This window comes from Ahaetulla prasina, chromosome 7, assembly GCF_028640845.1.
Source record: "Ahaetulla prasina isolate Xishuangbanna chromosome 7, ASM2864084v1, whole genome shotgun sequence".
NCBI classification, from domain to species: Eukaryota; Metazoa; Chordata; class Lepidosauria; order Squamata; family Colubridae; genus Ahaetulla; species Ahaetulla prasina.
The window spans coordinates 52,172,891-52,189,448 of NC_080545.1; the positions used below are offsets into that span (position 1 = coordinate 52,172,891).

The 16,558-nt window shown below is 35.9% G+C and overlaps 1 protein-coding gene across 8 annotated transcripts in view; it reads right to left on the minus strand.

The window, feature by feature from the left end:
• Window positions 1–16,558, minus strand: part of OSBPL8 (oxysterol binding protein like 8) — a 95,589-nt gene that overhangs the window by 63,537 nt on the left and 15,494 nt on the right. For 6 of the 8 annotated variants that reach the window (XM_058191186.1, XM_058191187.1, XM_058191182.1 and 3 more), the window contains exon 2: window positions 5,949–6,038. In XM_058191186.1, coding sequence (XP_058047169.1) covers window positions 5,949–5,990 — 42 coding nt within the window. In that variant the 5' untranslated portion in view covers window positions 5,991–6,038. Of the gene's footprint in view, window positions 1–883; window positions 980–4,333; window positions 4,495–5,948; window positions 6,039–16,558 lie in introns of all 8 variants that reach the window. The other 2 variants (XM_058191190.1, XM_058191189.1) reach the window with 2 other exon arrangements.

The following is a 16,558-nucleotide window of genomic DNA, read 5'->3' on the forward strand; positions in this document are numbered from 1 at the left end:
AAAGATAACCAACCTTGCTAAATTTCAAATAACTTATTTTAAGCACTCTATAAGGAGGAAATAGGATTTGACAACATGCTTTATAAATCAAAAGAAAATAATCCTCCTTGCAAACAGGGCTAGCTGGAGAATGGATAAAATGAGGCAGCTTACCTTACAGTTAATGCTGAGAGATATGAAGATGTATGTACCACATGGCTCAATTTCCACTCTAAGCTATCCTATCCTTTAGGTGCCTTGGAGAATATTGTCAGTAGTGAATTAAGATTCTATTGCTAATATAGTCAATTTTAAATGAAATAGGGAGATTGAAATAGAATAAGGAGGACATAGAATTTAGAATAGAGATGGATAGCTGGATGGATAGACGAAGTAAAGCCAAGATGCAAAAACACAGTTATGGAATACAGTGAACCAATAGGCTAAGGTGATGAACTAAAGTTAGATTACAGGTAGTCCTTGCATTTTATGCCAGTCACTCAACAACTGCCATATTCACTTATCAACAAAAAAGATTCTTTTGGGTTTTTCTCGTATGGGGAGAAAATCAACTGGAGAGGCAGCTATGTTGAAAATAGAAATTTAAAAACAACAACAACAAACAACTCTGAGCAGTTTTCTTTTCCTGATATTTCTCTGCTGAAACTGACAACTTGCACTGACTACTGGGGCGGTTGGGAGGGGGTTCAGCAAAAGGGACAAGGAGCAGAAATAGGAAGCGCAGCTAACTGTACTGAATTAATTTTTAACAGCTTACGTTTCAATGATGTTGAAAACATGAATAATGTAGAATTACTACATAACCTGAATTTTCTATATGGCATGTTCAAGTTCTGAATATGTGAGCCTTGTGTTTTTTACTCTGTTCAATGATTTTCATTACTTGCAGATCCTTTGAATTTTCAGCTATTAGAATACAGCAGTTTGCTGAAGTTCCTTCCTCCAGTTTTAAAACAATGCTCACTTTCTTCCAGCTTCCCTAAATATACAGACATGTGAAAAATAAATAATACCCTCTTTGAATTCTATGGTTTGTTTATCGGGACACAGTAAAAAAAATCATCTGGTCCTTAGCAATTCTTAAAAATAGGTAAATACAACCTCAGACAAACAACATATGACATATTACACCATGTAATCATTTATTTTATAAAAAGAGAGCCAAAATGGAGAAACCATTTTGTCACATCTGTATATTCAGTATACATAAATAAGTAAATAATAAATAATCTACAAAACTGCCTTCAAATGTTTATTTTATCCTAATAGGTCTCTAATTTTATTCACTCCACTGATTATTTGAGGTTCCACATAAGAAATGTTCTATTTTATTAGTAAAAGACTCATCTCCATAAGAAAATCTTTACTTCCCATATTGGTGTCTTGAATAACTTTTCAGCCATGATAAGACACGATACATCTGTAAACCTTCTCTACATTTGGATATGACTGTCATCATTTAAGGAAAAGTAAATGAAATTTTTCACTAAATTTTTTCCAACAATTTCCATTCCTATCCATCTTATAAATCTCCCATTATGAGTATTGAAGGGAAGCCATTGTGGATTCCCTTCATATTTAGTAGTAGATGGTATCAAGAAGGAAACATTATTTATAAATATTAAAGCGATTTTTTAATCATTTGATTTATTCAAGGGGATTCCAATTAAAATATACTCAAATTCTAAATAATTTAAGATTTTTTAAAAAACGAATTTTTCAAGTTTGCATTCCAAGTACATAGTTTGAAATTTCTTGAGCCAAATCTCAAGTGACACTATTTGTTAGAGACTTTTATCCTCACTGAAAAAAGCAATAATTAATCAGCTGCCATGCCATCCAAAAAAACCATCCACCCCTGGAACTTCCTACAGTTCATACTCAGATTTAATTCTAAACTAAACTACTGAAAACACATTCTATGCAATACAGTACTAGAAGACAGATCAGGAAATGCTAAGATTAAGAGAGAGGTAATTAGAGCATATAATAGTGATCCAATACCAGGTACAAATGGATACTAGTATATCTTCTGAGCTAAATTTAAAAAGCCTGATATCCATCTTAAAAATGCAAACTACCTTTCTCATTAACTATTTTCCATCTATTATAGCAAGATGGTAAGTGGAGTGCAAAATGGGACACTATGGACTCTTACATTCTTAAACATAGCTTACTAATGAATGAAAATGAAAATGCTTAACAAATCTGCAAGACACAAAACAGTTGAGAAGCCCACTTCCTCTCTCCCCCCACCCCTGTCCAGGCACCAAACTGCAAAGATTGAGGATCACTGGCCTATTTGGAACCAGACCACATGAGCAATGGGGCTGGCGCACGTGCACACACGTGCACATCTAAACTTGCACAAGTTAAGCTGCGCACACACACACACATCAGCCTGCTGCTCACGCAGCCCAGTTCCCCTCTGCTCCCCAAGTCAGGCCACCAAACCACAAAAGTTGGGGACTGCTGGCTTACAGAACACAGGAATAAAATTCAAGACGATCTTAATTAGTTAGAAAAATTATTTTTAAAAAGTAGTAAATGAAATTTAACAAAGATGAATGTAAAATTCTTTATAAAAGAATTTTATAAATGCAATCCACCAATAAAAGTGTTCTATGTCCTTAATGGTCACTGCCTGCCAATATGAGGGCTACCACATTTTGCACAAAAAGTAGTCTTCCAGGGGTCTTTAAAGGCAGCTCTATGTCGTAGACATTCCAAGAGTGATGCAAGCACATCACCAAAAGGTGATAAAAGCACAACACACTCTTGCAAGTTTATTCTGCTATATGTAAGGCTACTATTGGCACATTAGCTGAAGCTGAGCAAAAGATTTCCTATTCATGGCCTATACCCAGCCAATTCACAGTAATTGTGAATACAAGACAACCTCTTATTTGCAAACCTCCTCTCTTAGGTGTAGTGCCTCCTCTAAGAGACACAACAATGGATCCAGCTGAGAATCATAATGGACAAATGAAACACCATTTAGAATGGATTCAACTTCAGCTGGTTTATTCATTGAACATACTTATAGCCTCCAGATTGATTGGCCAAATATTGTTGCAATAATTATATTTGGAATTCATGGGGAATTCTTTTACAACCAATAGTTCAGGCTTTGCTAGGAATTCCCCAAAAGAAATTTTGGGAATCAAGTTGAGTTCATTGCCAAAAATAAATCCGCTAATATTTGAGAAGATCCACTTAAATACTTCTCCCCTCTTTACTTCTTGGATAAAATCAACAATATTATGAGATGCATGAATAAAATACACCTGCTTTGAATGGAAGAATCTTAAGACAGCTGTGGATCTATGTTGGACAACATCTACCTGATAAAAGAAATGTGTGTTCTAAGATAAGGAAGCTTGGAACAGCAAACCAAGATATTTATAAGTATATATCATTGTATTGGTATCCCATTAAATTGTTATACATTGTACTGTTGTAGTGCCAATGCAATGTAGTGCAATGTTACTTTGAAAAGTTTGATGACATTTTTATTTCACCTTTATATTAAGAAAAATCTGTAAGTTTAGAGTTCATTTTTAGCTAACCTGCTTTTTACTCTTCTTTGATGAATCAAAAAAGGGGGGAGGTTCTTAACATGGTTTCAAAGCTTTGAAACTCTCAGACTTTCAATTCCCATCCTAGAGGTATGTGCCACACATCCCCAATACAAGGTCTTGCAGTCTTCTGACCATAGCGGGGCCACAAAGTCATGGTCCCAGGCTTTGATAGAAACCTTGAGGTTCCTGTTGTTTGTTGGCAGCTTCTGCACATAACTTAATATTGGGTACTATGGAAATTAGCTGCTATCTCTGCTGTCATTAAGGAACTACTGATAGCTTGTAAGAGATTTGGGTATCATTTTGCTTGGTATATATACTTTTTGTTCTGATTGTTTCCGGATCCAAAAGAACCAAATGTTTGGGCACATGATCATTACCCCAAGACTTGGCAAAACAACATGTTGTGCAACAAGTAACAACTCAGGTTTTTAAAATAAAATGTAAGTTGTCATTTTAAAAAAGAAGAAACCAATGCCCTCAATGCTTTCACATTTCTACTTGGGAGATAGATACAATTGTGTACACAGCAAACTTGGAACTGCATTACTTGCTAATATTGGAGAGTGATGATTAGAAGATGAGCCTGAATTATAGAATGCACCCTTGCTCTACCTCTGTTTTGATGGAAACAGTTTCAAAACGGTACCCTGGTGGAGAGCATCTGACTCTCAGTGAAATGTTACAATAAAGAGTCTGGATAACAACCTTTTATCCATTGAGCATCCCTGAAATTTTCCCATAGCTCCTACCTTGGAATCAGATCGAAAGTAAATTTGAAATCCACAAAGGATGCAAAGTACTCTTTGGTGGGTAAAATGTATTTTTCAACTGAATAGTGCAGGACCAGACAGACGTCTAAGGCTGAATCTCATCTGTTCCTCAACAAGAATGTTTTCACTTTAGATCCAATCTAATAGTTTAAATAAAGATATGTCACATGATGTATAGTTTGATTATATTAAGCAAATTACTAGGACTATAATTAACAGGATTAGTCTACTCTGGTTTCATTTCATATTATACAAATCTTACCCCAAAGAGGAATACGTTTGTCATCAGCCCAATTTCATTAACATATTTTCATGTAGCTACTTTTTTCTGCTCTTATATGGACAAAATTAAAGCTCTATGCATTCAAGACACTGAAAGTAGCCTATGTTTTGCTGTATTTTTAACACTATTTAGTAGTTTCTCCTAATAATTTATTTATTTATTTAATTTATTTATTTATATTTCATATTTCTAAACCACCAATCTCCTTCAAGACAGAGTTCTGGGCAATTCACAGTGTAAACAACATATAAAACAGCATATAAACAACATTAGAATACTAAAATTAATCTAATACTCTTTTTTTAATTATGAGACTATAACATAAAATTTCAAAGAAATAAATTCAAAGATGGCCATTTAACATTGGTTAATAAAGGCAGAGGGATGCTTTCATGGCTGCAGCAAACCCCAAGATTGCATGATCCTTTGTAGACCCTCCAGAAGACCGCAGAGCCAGGTTTTGACACCGTTACAAAAGGCCAGGAAAGTGGGGACCAGCATCAAAGAAGGCTCCCTTCCCTAAACCTCACTAGTCAAAACTGTTTTCGCTGACAAGGTCTGCAGCATACCTTCCCTACTGATTGAGTGGGACAGGCTGATATGACAGGGCGATGCTGATTCCATAAGCAACCTGGCCCCATGCCATGTAGGGATTTATAAGTGATGACCGACACCTTGAATTTGACCCAGAAGCAAACTGGCAATCATGTACCCTCTATGTGCATTCAATGTAGTTCTCACAGCCTCATTCTATATGCTGAAGCTTCTAGATACTTTTCAAGGGCAGCCCCATGTAGCACTTGTTGCAAAAATCCAATACATTTTGATATTAAAAATAACTGGATATTTTGTTTGTAAATCTAGATATGCTTTGATTTGTTTTAGCCTGCACAGGGTTAGAAGGTTCTTTTTGGTGCCTGTTAGGCAGTCTGCTAGACAGTCTTGACTCCTGGAACAAATCCTGTAGTTTTCTTTAGTAATGTTGTTTGAAGAGCTTTGCCACCACTTTCTTCCTATGCCCCAAAGAGAGTGATCAGCCCTAAATTTCTAAGGATTAGAACTCTCACTCTTGGGGTTTCCACATCAGTTCCTTTAATCACCACAACAAACTAGCTTTCTTAATATTTTATTCATTTTAAAGTTTTAAGTAAAACTTACTGAAGGGTGTACAGTAGACTGCTTATCTAAAAGTAAACCTTGGTTAAAATTAATTATGGAAAGGAATATAGTTTTGTACACATGTATATATTTTAGGAAATTCCTTCTCAATGGATGTATTATTTGCCTACTGATTTGTATAAAATTACTCACCGAAGCTCTATCAGAGTCCCCCTCAAATGAAGCAATTTCCATCCTGTGGGCACGGCTTTTCTTTCCATTAAAGTACTTCCATTCTTCAGTCTAAAAAAAAAAGGAGGGTGGAAATAACTATGAAGTATTTGGTAGAGAAAATGGAACTTCTTTGAAGGATAATGTTGTAAGAGATTCCACCTAAAAAGATACACGAGTATAATAAGATTTCCTTCAAAAAGGCATGATATGACAATGCAAATAACATTTATTTTCTAATTGGGAAGACAATTAAAATGCTTTTGTTTTGGAACATGTAAAATTTTTCAATGCTAGAGCTTGCTAATTCTGTTGAAGGATCCAATTAGATTAATTAAATGGATTACCTGCATATCACTAAAGAAATTCACAAGTTTGTCAAAACTCCAAGCAATTCATGCAGGAGGCAGCTGGTTGCCTTTCCATCACTACCACTTAAATTTTCTTTTCTCTCTTCCCACACACACGTAGGCATTTCCTGCCTACCTCTGAACTACAACAAACATGTTCCAAGGCATTAAGTAGAAAATGCTATTTTAAAGGGCAGGTGAGAAAGTTAAAAGGGACTATTGCTTTCAGATGGTGAGAAACTCTAATCCTAACTTCACAGGGAGAGTTTAAAATCCAGTGAGTGTTTCTGATTTACTTGGCTGCATAAAATCAATCAGGGTGAATCCCTCTTCCTGCGTAAATCTTTATTTTATTTTTATTTATTTATTTTTGTCACACAGTATGTATAAGCATAAGCATGAAATAACTATACAGTATTTGTTGTTGTTAGTTGTGAAGTCGTATCCGACCCATCGCGACCCCATGGACAACATTCCTCCAGGCTTTCCTGTCCTCTACCATCCTCTGGAGTCCATTTAAACTCATGCCTACTGCTTCAGTGACTCCATCCAGCCACCTCGTTCTCTGTCGTCCCATTCTTCTTTTGCCCTCAATCTTTCCCAGAATTAGGCTCTTCTCCAGTGAGTCCTTCCTTCTCATTAGGTGGCCAAAGTATTTCAGTTTCATCTTCAGGATCTGGCCTTCTAAAGAGCAGTCAGGGTTGATCTCCTCTAGAACTGACTTGTTTGTTCGCCTTGCAGTCCAAGGGACTCGCAGGAGTCTTCTCCAGCACCAGAGTTCAAAGGCCTCAATTCTTTGGCACTCAGCCTTTCTTATGGTCCAACCTTCACAGCCATACATTGCAACTTGGAAAACCATAGCTTTGACTATACGCACTTTGGTTGGCAGGGTGATGTCTCTGCTTTTTAGTACGCTGTCTAGATTTGCCATAGCTTTCCTCCCCAGGAGCAAGCGTCTTTTAATTTCTTGGCTGCAGTCCCCATCTGCGGTGATCTTGGAGCCCAGGAAAATAAAATCTGTCACTACCTCCATTTCTTCACCATCTATCTGCCAGGAATTGAAAGGGACGGATGCCATGATTTTAGTTTTCTTAATGTTGAGTTTCAAGCCAACTTTGGACTCTCCTCCTTCACCCGCATCAAGAGACTCTTTAGTTCCTCTTCGCTTTCTGCCATTAGAGTGGTATCATCTGCATATCTGAGGTTGTTGATATTTCTTCCAGCAATCTTAATTCCAATTTTTGATTCATCTAGCCCCGCCTTTCTCATGATGTGTTCTGCATATAAGTTAAATAGGCAGGGTGATAGTATACAGCCTTGCCGGACTCCTTTCCCAATTTTGAACCAATCAGTGGTTCCGTGTCCAGTTCTCACTGTGGCTTCTTGACCCGCATACAGGTTTCTCAAGAGACAAATAAGATGGTCTGGTACTCCCATCTCTTTAAGAACTTGCCACAATTTGTTGTGATCCACACAATCAAAGGCTTTAGCATAGTCAATGAAGCAGAAGTAGATGTTTTTCTGGAACTCCCTAGCTTTCTCCATGATCCAGCGTATGTTGGCAATTTGATCTCTAGTTCCTCTGCCTCTACGAAATCCTGCCTGTACTTCTGGTAGTTCTCGATCCACATATTGCTGGAGCCTAGCTTGTAGGATTTTAAGCATAACCTTACTAGCATGTGAAATGAGTGCAATGGTGCAATAGTTTGAACATTCTTTGGCATTGCCTTTCTTTGGAATTGGAATGTAAACTGACCTTTTCCAATCCTGTGGCCATTGTTGAGTTTTCCAAATTTGCTGGCAAATTGGGTGTAGCACTTTTACTGCGTTGTCTTATATACTATGCATATATATAAGTATGAGTATGTAATAACCATATTAATTGGATATAACAAAAGGAAACAAAAGGAAACAATCTTTTTCCTGATTTAAATCTTACTATACTTTATCCTAAAAGAAGTAAAAAAAGACAGATGATTTTTAAAAAGGTTAAAAGCTCAAAAACTACACATTCCTGGAATCAATGTATCTCTTTTTATGTTGCAGACCCATTTCTGGGTATTTATGAGTATGTCACCAATTAGTCAGCTTACTTATTAAGGCAATATCCTGTGCAAACTTATATAGGATTAAGTCCACTTAGCTATAAAGGAATTAATACTGAAACATAGGATTCAGCTGCCCAGCTGCAGTGTATATGTGCTTCAAATCCTATAGTAGTGAGATTTCCTCCAGAATAAACATATATCAAAACTGTATTTGCAAAGGAAGGAAGAGGATGAGTGCTTAAGTGCCTTCAGCAAGGCAGTTATAGTGAGGAAAAAAATCCAATTTAATTTCGCTATATTACTCCATTATTTCTGATTATGCTGCATGTCATGTTTATGCACGACATGCTATTAGCATTTCTAAGTAAAAGCTTTCTAAGTGACATCACCAATGATGATTATGCTGCATAATTTTCAACTTCATAATATTAAACTGTCATCCTCATCCTCATCCTATGCATATTTTAGTTAGTTTTTTTGATTAGGCCTAATACATATTTATTCATGTCATGTCATGTCATTTTTTAAGATATGGATCATCATTTACAAGCTGGCAATTGCAGTGAGTAAAGCAACAGGTGAAAAAAAGAGAAATAAATTCTAGTGCTATAATTGGGGCATCCATTTCTGTAAAAATTAAATAATTTTAATATATAATTTTGTATAAATAAAGTAAGCAGAAGTTTCATTTTATTACCGTACTAGTATTCTATTCCTGTGTTTTGACTCTTAATTAGGGGTTCTGAAAAAGTTTTAAAACCCTTGTTTAAGGACATGTCCGCTAAATGTCGGAAATGTCATCAGATACCTGGTTCGTATTATCATATCTGGTGGACATGCCCAAAAGCAAAAAAATATTGGACAAAAATACATACATGGTTGGAAAAAATGATAAAGCAACATATAGATTTAAAACCAGAAATATTTTTGTTGGGCATTTTTTCTGATAAGTATAACAAGGAGAATACATATTTGATTCACATAGTCATTCAAACTTCATTTTTCTTCTACAGTTTGATGGATTTGCAGTAGCCCTCTGTCCCCTATTCTACTTGGCAAGTACTGTTGTGACCCAGCCTTAGCAGAAGCAAAAAACAGACTCCTGATCACCAAAAACCCCTCTTTATTTACCTCTTGTGAATTAATGGCATTCACCCACCAAAAAGTCCAGGCAATAGTCCTTGAAGGAGTTAACTGCAGTAACAGACCTTATCAGTTCCTTGCAATAATTGCAAGGCCGTGACCTCCCAGCCAAAAGGCTGCAAATTAAGTTCTGGCAAGCAGTTTTTGTGGCACAAAACATAATGAACAAAATCTCCAGAAATACAAACTGTTATCTCCTATGACAACCACTCCACTTTCTTTCTATTTATTCTCCAGGCAGGAGGGGTCATTCAGCGTCCACGTGCACTTTGCTTCCCGATTTGACTCCTGCTCCTCAGTTGTTCACCTCTAACTGCTCTGCACATATGTGCATCTGGAACAGGCCCCAACTGTTCTTCCTCTTCACTCATATGTCCAGGAGCCATAGCATCTGATGCAGCCCTTACTGACCCAGATGACGACTGATCCGGGGTGGAATTTTGTTGTTTTCTACTCATCATTGGTGATGGTAGGTGCCTGGGTTGGTTCACAGTGGCTAAGCCACTACCGATCTGAAGACAGTAATCCCATAATCATGGGGACCGCACCGGATAGCCATTCAGGCCCAGCCACGGCAACCCAACTGTCCTTTGGTGTCAGGAAGGCAGGTCAGGTATGGGGTGGGGTGGGGTGAGGAAAGCAGCCCAACTGCCCTTTGGTGTTGTTGTTGTTATTGTTATTATTATAGAACTAATACCAATGTAATGAACATTGTTGTAAACACTTCAATTATTATTTCCTAAAACTATTTGTACCCAGACAACACACTGTTTAACTGAAAATGGAATTTTTATATGTTATTAAAAAATAAAAAAAATATTTTTAAAAACCCTTGTTCTAAATCTACAACAATGCCTTCATCTTCAGCAATTTAAACTGTGCGGACTTCATGCTGGTTGGAAAATTCTGGGAGTTGAGGTTCATACATCTTAAAGTTGTTGAGGTTGAAAAACATTGTTCTGGAATATTAACAGTAAATGTAACAATTAAACAGAAGGGAAGCAAGGACACCAAGAAACCAGAAAGCATCCTACAGTAATCCATCTACCTTGCATGTACTTCTTTTCACGCAACATTACAATTAAACTTAGTAAAACATGATTTATAACTACCAGTTTTTCCCATGTAATTAATTATAAAAAAGAAAAGGAATAAATGAAGCAAGTTTGTTTTCCCGTAACAAGAATATTTATTTCTTCCATGCTCTTCCCAACTCTTGTTATATTAATACTAGGAATGATTTCTGAATAAAATAAATGCCTCTATAGCACATAATGCAACAACAAAAAACTTGAGCAAAAAGTCTTTCAGTAACACTTCCTTTGTTAACTTGCTATTTCAATTTTGAGCATCCTGTTTACTGACTTCAAAAGTTGACTGTGCTATCTGCAGTCATAGGAAACTGAAATGTATGGCATTCTCTGTATCAAACAATGGTAATACCAAACAGCATTTCATATACTTCACTATAAACATATTTTGCATGAGTAATATGTTGATAATATTTAGTAGTACAGCACATCATTTTCACCCCAAACGTTTTAAAGCAATATTCAAAGGAAATTATGTTACATAATTTGTTTCATCATGGCAACCATGGTAAAAAGACAGATCTCAGCAGGAAATCAGTGCATGGCACATAAACAAACCCTGCTTATGACCATCTGAGTAGATTAAATTGAGATTAAAAATAGACTACGGTAATACATTTCTTAGGAGCAGATCAATAAATATGCAATTATGCATCTTTTTTCATAGGTAGGTCCCACCAGAAGTTGGCAAATGGGCTGTTTCAGGCATGCGGAGGACCTTGTGGGTGGTGGTGGTGAGGAAGGCCATTTTCACCCTCCCCAGACTCCTAGAGAGGCCCTGGAGGCTAGGGACAGCAAAAAACGGACCTTCCAGTCCCACTGGAAGTTGGCAAACAGGCCGTTTTCAGCCTCCGGAGGACCTCCAGGGTGTGTGTGGGGAAGGTCGTTTTCGCACACACACACCCAACTTCTAGAAAGGCTCTGGAGCCAGATGAGAGAGAAAAACGGGCCTAATGGGCCATCGCGTGCTGGGAGCGGGGGGGGGCTGCAGGCGCATGCGCGGGAGTGGGACGCATAGAATTATTGGTGTGGGCACACACACGCGCAACAACTCCCTCCTGGCACATGATGGCAAAAAGGTTAGCCATCACTGCTATATCATCTAAACTGTAGTGGGTGTGAATGAAAGAAGGAATTTTTAAATTGATGATAATTACATGTTATACTCTCATGAATAATGATAAAAAAGCAAAGATGGAAAGAAAATTGCCCAATATTGTGAATGAATGCAGTCAGGGATGGGGATACTATCTTTTAGCTTGCATGTGGATTGCAAGGATGAGTGGGACAGAGTTGATATAGAAAAAAATCATTGAGTGATTCACAAAACTAAGAATAAATGAGAATATTAATAGATTCAGATCTGTTTAGTAAAAGGTTTGAATATCTAATTTAAATATAAATCTAAGCATATACATTGCAAAGAAATGAATGTAACAGCATAACTGATTTGACTATTTTATGAATGCTAGATAATTAATGAAGGTTATGAGGGGAGTACGAAGTTCTGAATATGGGCAGACCATTATTTGATAATGAGAAAGGATGTAGGAAGGAATACACATTAAAAAATATTTCTGAAGTAATGAATGTCAGAAAAGAAAGTATGAGTCCAGAATGAAAAACATTACCGTATATACTCGAGTATAAGCCGAGTTTTTCAGCACGTTTTTTGTGCTGAAAAACGTCCCCTCGGCTTATACTCGAGTATATACGGCTTATACTCGAGTTTTTTTTTTTCTTCTTTTTTTCACATTATACCCGATGGTGGAAACTTGGCGGGCTTTTGTATTTGCGCGGGGGAGCCCTGCGGTGCAGTGAGAGGCGGGCGGGGAGCCGCCAGCCTTCTCGGCTGAGGGAGGGAGGCTTTCCCTGACCGGTAGCTGCCTCATTTCCCTCCCTCGGCTTATACTCGAGTCCCCAGTTTACCCCAGTTTTTTGGGGTAAAATTGGGGACCTCGGCTTATACTCGGATCGGCTTATATTCGAGTATATACGGTAATTTGTTTACCTAGAATGAATGGGAAAGTTGATTTAAAGAAAGATATGGAAACTTCTTGGAATAAAGTGAAAATATTGCAAAGTACCACGCAAATGTGTTTAGTCATATTAAAAAAATGGTGTTTGATGGCTCTATGAAGTGAAAAGAAGCTGTGAGTGAAAAAAAATGAGTATTATTTCTGCAAAAGATCAGTATTAAAATTTTGTATATAGAGAAAAACCAGAATCAAAGACATTCAAATGATAAAGAGTTGTTTGAAAGGAAGTTAAAAGGGCTATACAAGCAGTGAAGAAAATTGGAAGAATGAAAGTAATGACATGATTTTGGATGAAACTGAAATAAGAGAAAAGCACCCCCGGATTTCGACAACTACCTGACCTCGGGACCTTTCGCCGCGAACTTAAAACTTATTTATTCCATTTGGCTGGACTGGCTTGATTTTAAATTCTAAATTTTAAATTTTAATTGTGGGATTTAAATTCTGTAATTTTTATGGGGTGTGAGGTTATTTTAAATTTTTTGGCTAATTTTGAATCAGTTTTTTAAGGGTTGTTTTAATTATGGTGTATGTTTCTGTTTGTATTTTATTTGCCTGTTCACCGCCCTGAGTCCTTCGGGAGAAGGGCGGTATACAAATTAAATTATTATTATTATTATTATTATTATTATTATTATTATTATTATTATTATTATTATTATTATTATTATTATTATTATTATTATTAAACTACTTTATAGAGATTTTGTATCGGATTGATGGTGACATGTTGAAAAGTAACCACATTCCTAGCTCAGTATTTTTCATATATTTTTTATACTTGTGGCCTTAGTGTTTTTCAACATTCTCATAGCACTATTTTCATTTTTGAAAACTACATCTTTGCCAGAAAATAGAAAATTATTATCATTGTTTTCTTATACAGGTAATCATCAACTGATAATCACTCATTTAGTGATCATTCAAAGTTAGAATAGCGCTGAAAAAAGTGACTTACAACTTATGACCATAACAGCATCCCCACAGGCATATGATCAAAATTTGGGCATCTGACAACCAGAATGTATTTTCCATCTGGCTTCCGACAAGCAAAGTCAATGGAAAAAGCTGGATTCGCTTAATGACCTCGATTCATTTAACTGCAGTGATTTGCTTAATAATCATAGCAAAAAAGTTGTAAAATTGAGCATGACTCACTTAACAACTGACTTGCTTAGCAACAAAAATTCTGGTCCCAATTGTGATCGTAAATTGAGAACTACTTGTACAAATGGAAAGCTAACAAGAGTATGAAACTTACAGGGGAATTAGTTTGTTTACTGTACTTGGGAAGTTCTTTGGTAAACTTCCCCTTTCATAATTTTTCATTAGCAAACTTTACAGTGCAACTTCATATTCTAGTAAATAAATCATAGTACATGCCTCCCTCTTAAAATTGTTCTATTGTAGAAAAACACAATAAGGGTACTATGCTAAACACATTTAGAGCATTAAATACAAATATAATGTCTTGTGTAATTGTTAATACCACAGAAGAAACAAAGAAAATATTGTATTGGTGGCCAAATCTACAGAAAATTATTAAATGTTTTTTGCAATTCATTTTAGTGGTTATAACTAATTTTTTCTGAAATTTTGACTTTTTATCTTTCATTTTTAAAGTTTTTGTTTAATCAGAAAAATAAAATAAAAAAAATAACAATGGTCCAATTTAAATTTTAATTGTGGGATTTAAATTCTGTAATTTTTATGGGGTGTGAGGTTATTTTAAATTTTAAATTTTTGGCTAATTTTGAATCAGTTTTTTAAGGGTTGTTTTAATTATGGTGTATGTTTCTGTTTGTATTTTATTTGCCTGTACACCGCCCTGAGTCCTTCGGGAGAAGGGCGGTATAGAAATCAAATAAATAAATAAATAAATAAATAAATGTATGTATGTATGTATGTATATATAATCCCCCTGCAACTCAGACTAATCTGAGCACAACCAAGCCCCCACCCAAACAGGACACCCCCCCAGCCAATCAGAGCACAAAAAACCCCCAGCCAATCAGAGCTCAGCCAAGCTCCCACCCAATCAGTTCAAACCTCCACTAGCAGTTAAAAGGAAGAAACAGATGCAATCACACATTGCTCCCAGAAGCACGAAGCTGAAGCCTGAAGATGATGAATGAGACTTTGTCGAAACGTCACCAAGACACTTCCAATTTTACGTGGGAAAAAACCCGAATAACCAAAGACCTACATACAAACACCCGCGAAAACCTCAGAATATATATATATGTATATGTATATGTATGTATGTATGTATGTATATATATATATATATATATATATATATATATATATATATATATATATATATATATATATATATATATGTAGGTCTTTGGTTATTCGGGTTTTCTCCCGCGTAAAATTGGAAGTGTCTTGGCGACGTTTCGACGAAGTCTCATTCGTCATCTTCAGGCTTCAGCTTCGTGCTTCTTATTTTCTTATTGAATATACAAAGCATGTATATTCAATAAGAAAATAAAGTAATTTTATCTAACTATTGTAGAGAAGGCATGGCATTTCTAGAATTATTCTATAACTAAAACAGATAATGTACATTTCATTAAAATATCTGTAAAACCTCCAGAAACCTCTGAAAGGACTAACTTGTATTTTTTTAAAAGTGTGTTACCAAATACTCAACCTGATATACTTGAGAAATGTAACAGGAAAAACTGTTAAAACTTATTTCTCTGACATCTCTTTATTGAAAGACATTTTGATACATCTCAGGAATGCAATTCAGCGAAGGATGATGGGTACTTTTTCATTCTTTATACAACGAAGGGCGAAAAAGTATGTAAATGAAATCAAATAATGGAAGGTTAAACCATATCCATATGATTTTAGATGTAGTTAGAACCATGCAGTTTAAAGCTAGACATGTGGAAGATGCTAAACATCTTTTTGATTCTGAAATGGCTATATGGTCTTTGAAGTTACAGAACATAATACAATGGAAGTAATATCCTTTGCTGAATTTATTTATATTGTTATGCGATTATTCCACTTAAACCAAATTATGAAGCAAAAATTGAAATATTTAACATTTGAAATATACAAAAATGAAGCCATTCCAAATATGAGATTTCTTAATCACTTCAGCATGATCTTGTTTATAATCCATTTAACTACAGTTTCTGATCTAAGTTAAGAATGTCTTTCATTAAAAAAATCACCAGAGATTGCATTTAATCTCAGAGTAAGTGAAAGAGAATTAACAATAAATTGGAGAAACGCAGTGTTTGTGTCTTACTAACACGGCAAGCTCTAAAGACTGTCACTCCTATTTTTACTTTTTCTCATTCCTGTAAGACTTAATTTCATTTTATACTTTCATCTATTCCATTTATCTTTACATTTTTAAATCTGACTATCATTACATGCAGAACTGAAAACTTACAATAAGTCTTTAACATTACTGTATAACCAATTTTCTCTAAGGGGGCGGGAATCTGACTAAGTTAGAAATTGTACCACTTGTACACACACACACACACATAATGTTCAATAGTCATGGTAAAGAACAATTAAGTACAAGGGTATTTTCTGTTACATTTCCAGACAGTACAATAACACCACTTAGCCTAATGGCTAAATATGGACATCTTGGTGGCCTCCTTCAATCCACTCTAGCCAGAGGAGAAAAACATGGGACAGGCAAGATTCAGGGTTTCCTTGTATTCCATACTATTAAACAGGATGTGAGCAGATTGCTGCTTCAGAAAAGGGATAGGAGGCAGCATCTTGGTCAAGTCTTCAAGAATGTGACTGTGAGGGAAAGTATGATTCCTTGCATGAAAGAGGGCAGAATGCCACCCTCACTCAAATAGCAGGAACAAAGATGTACTCCTGGTACAGCTGCTGCAAGCCCTCCACTTCTGTTTGGAGCCTGCAAAATTGTCA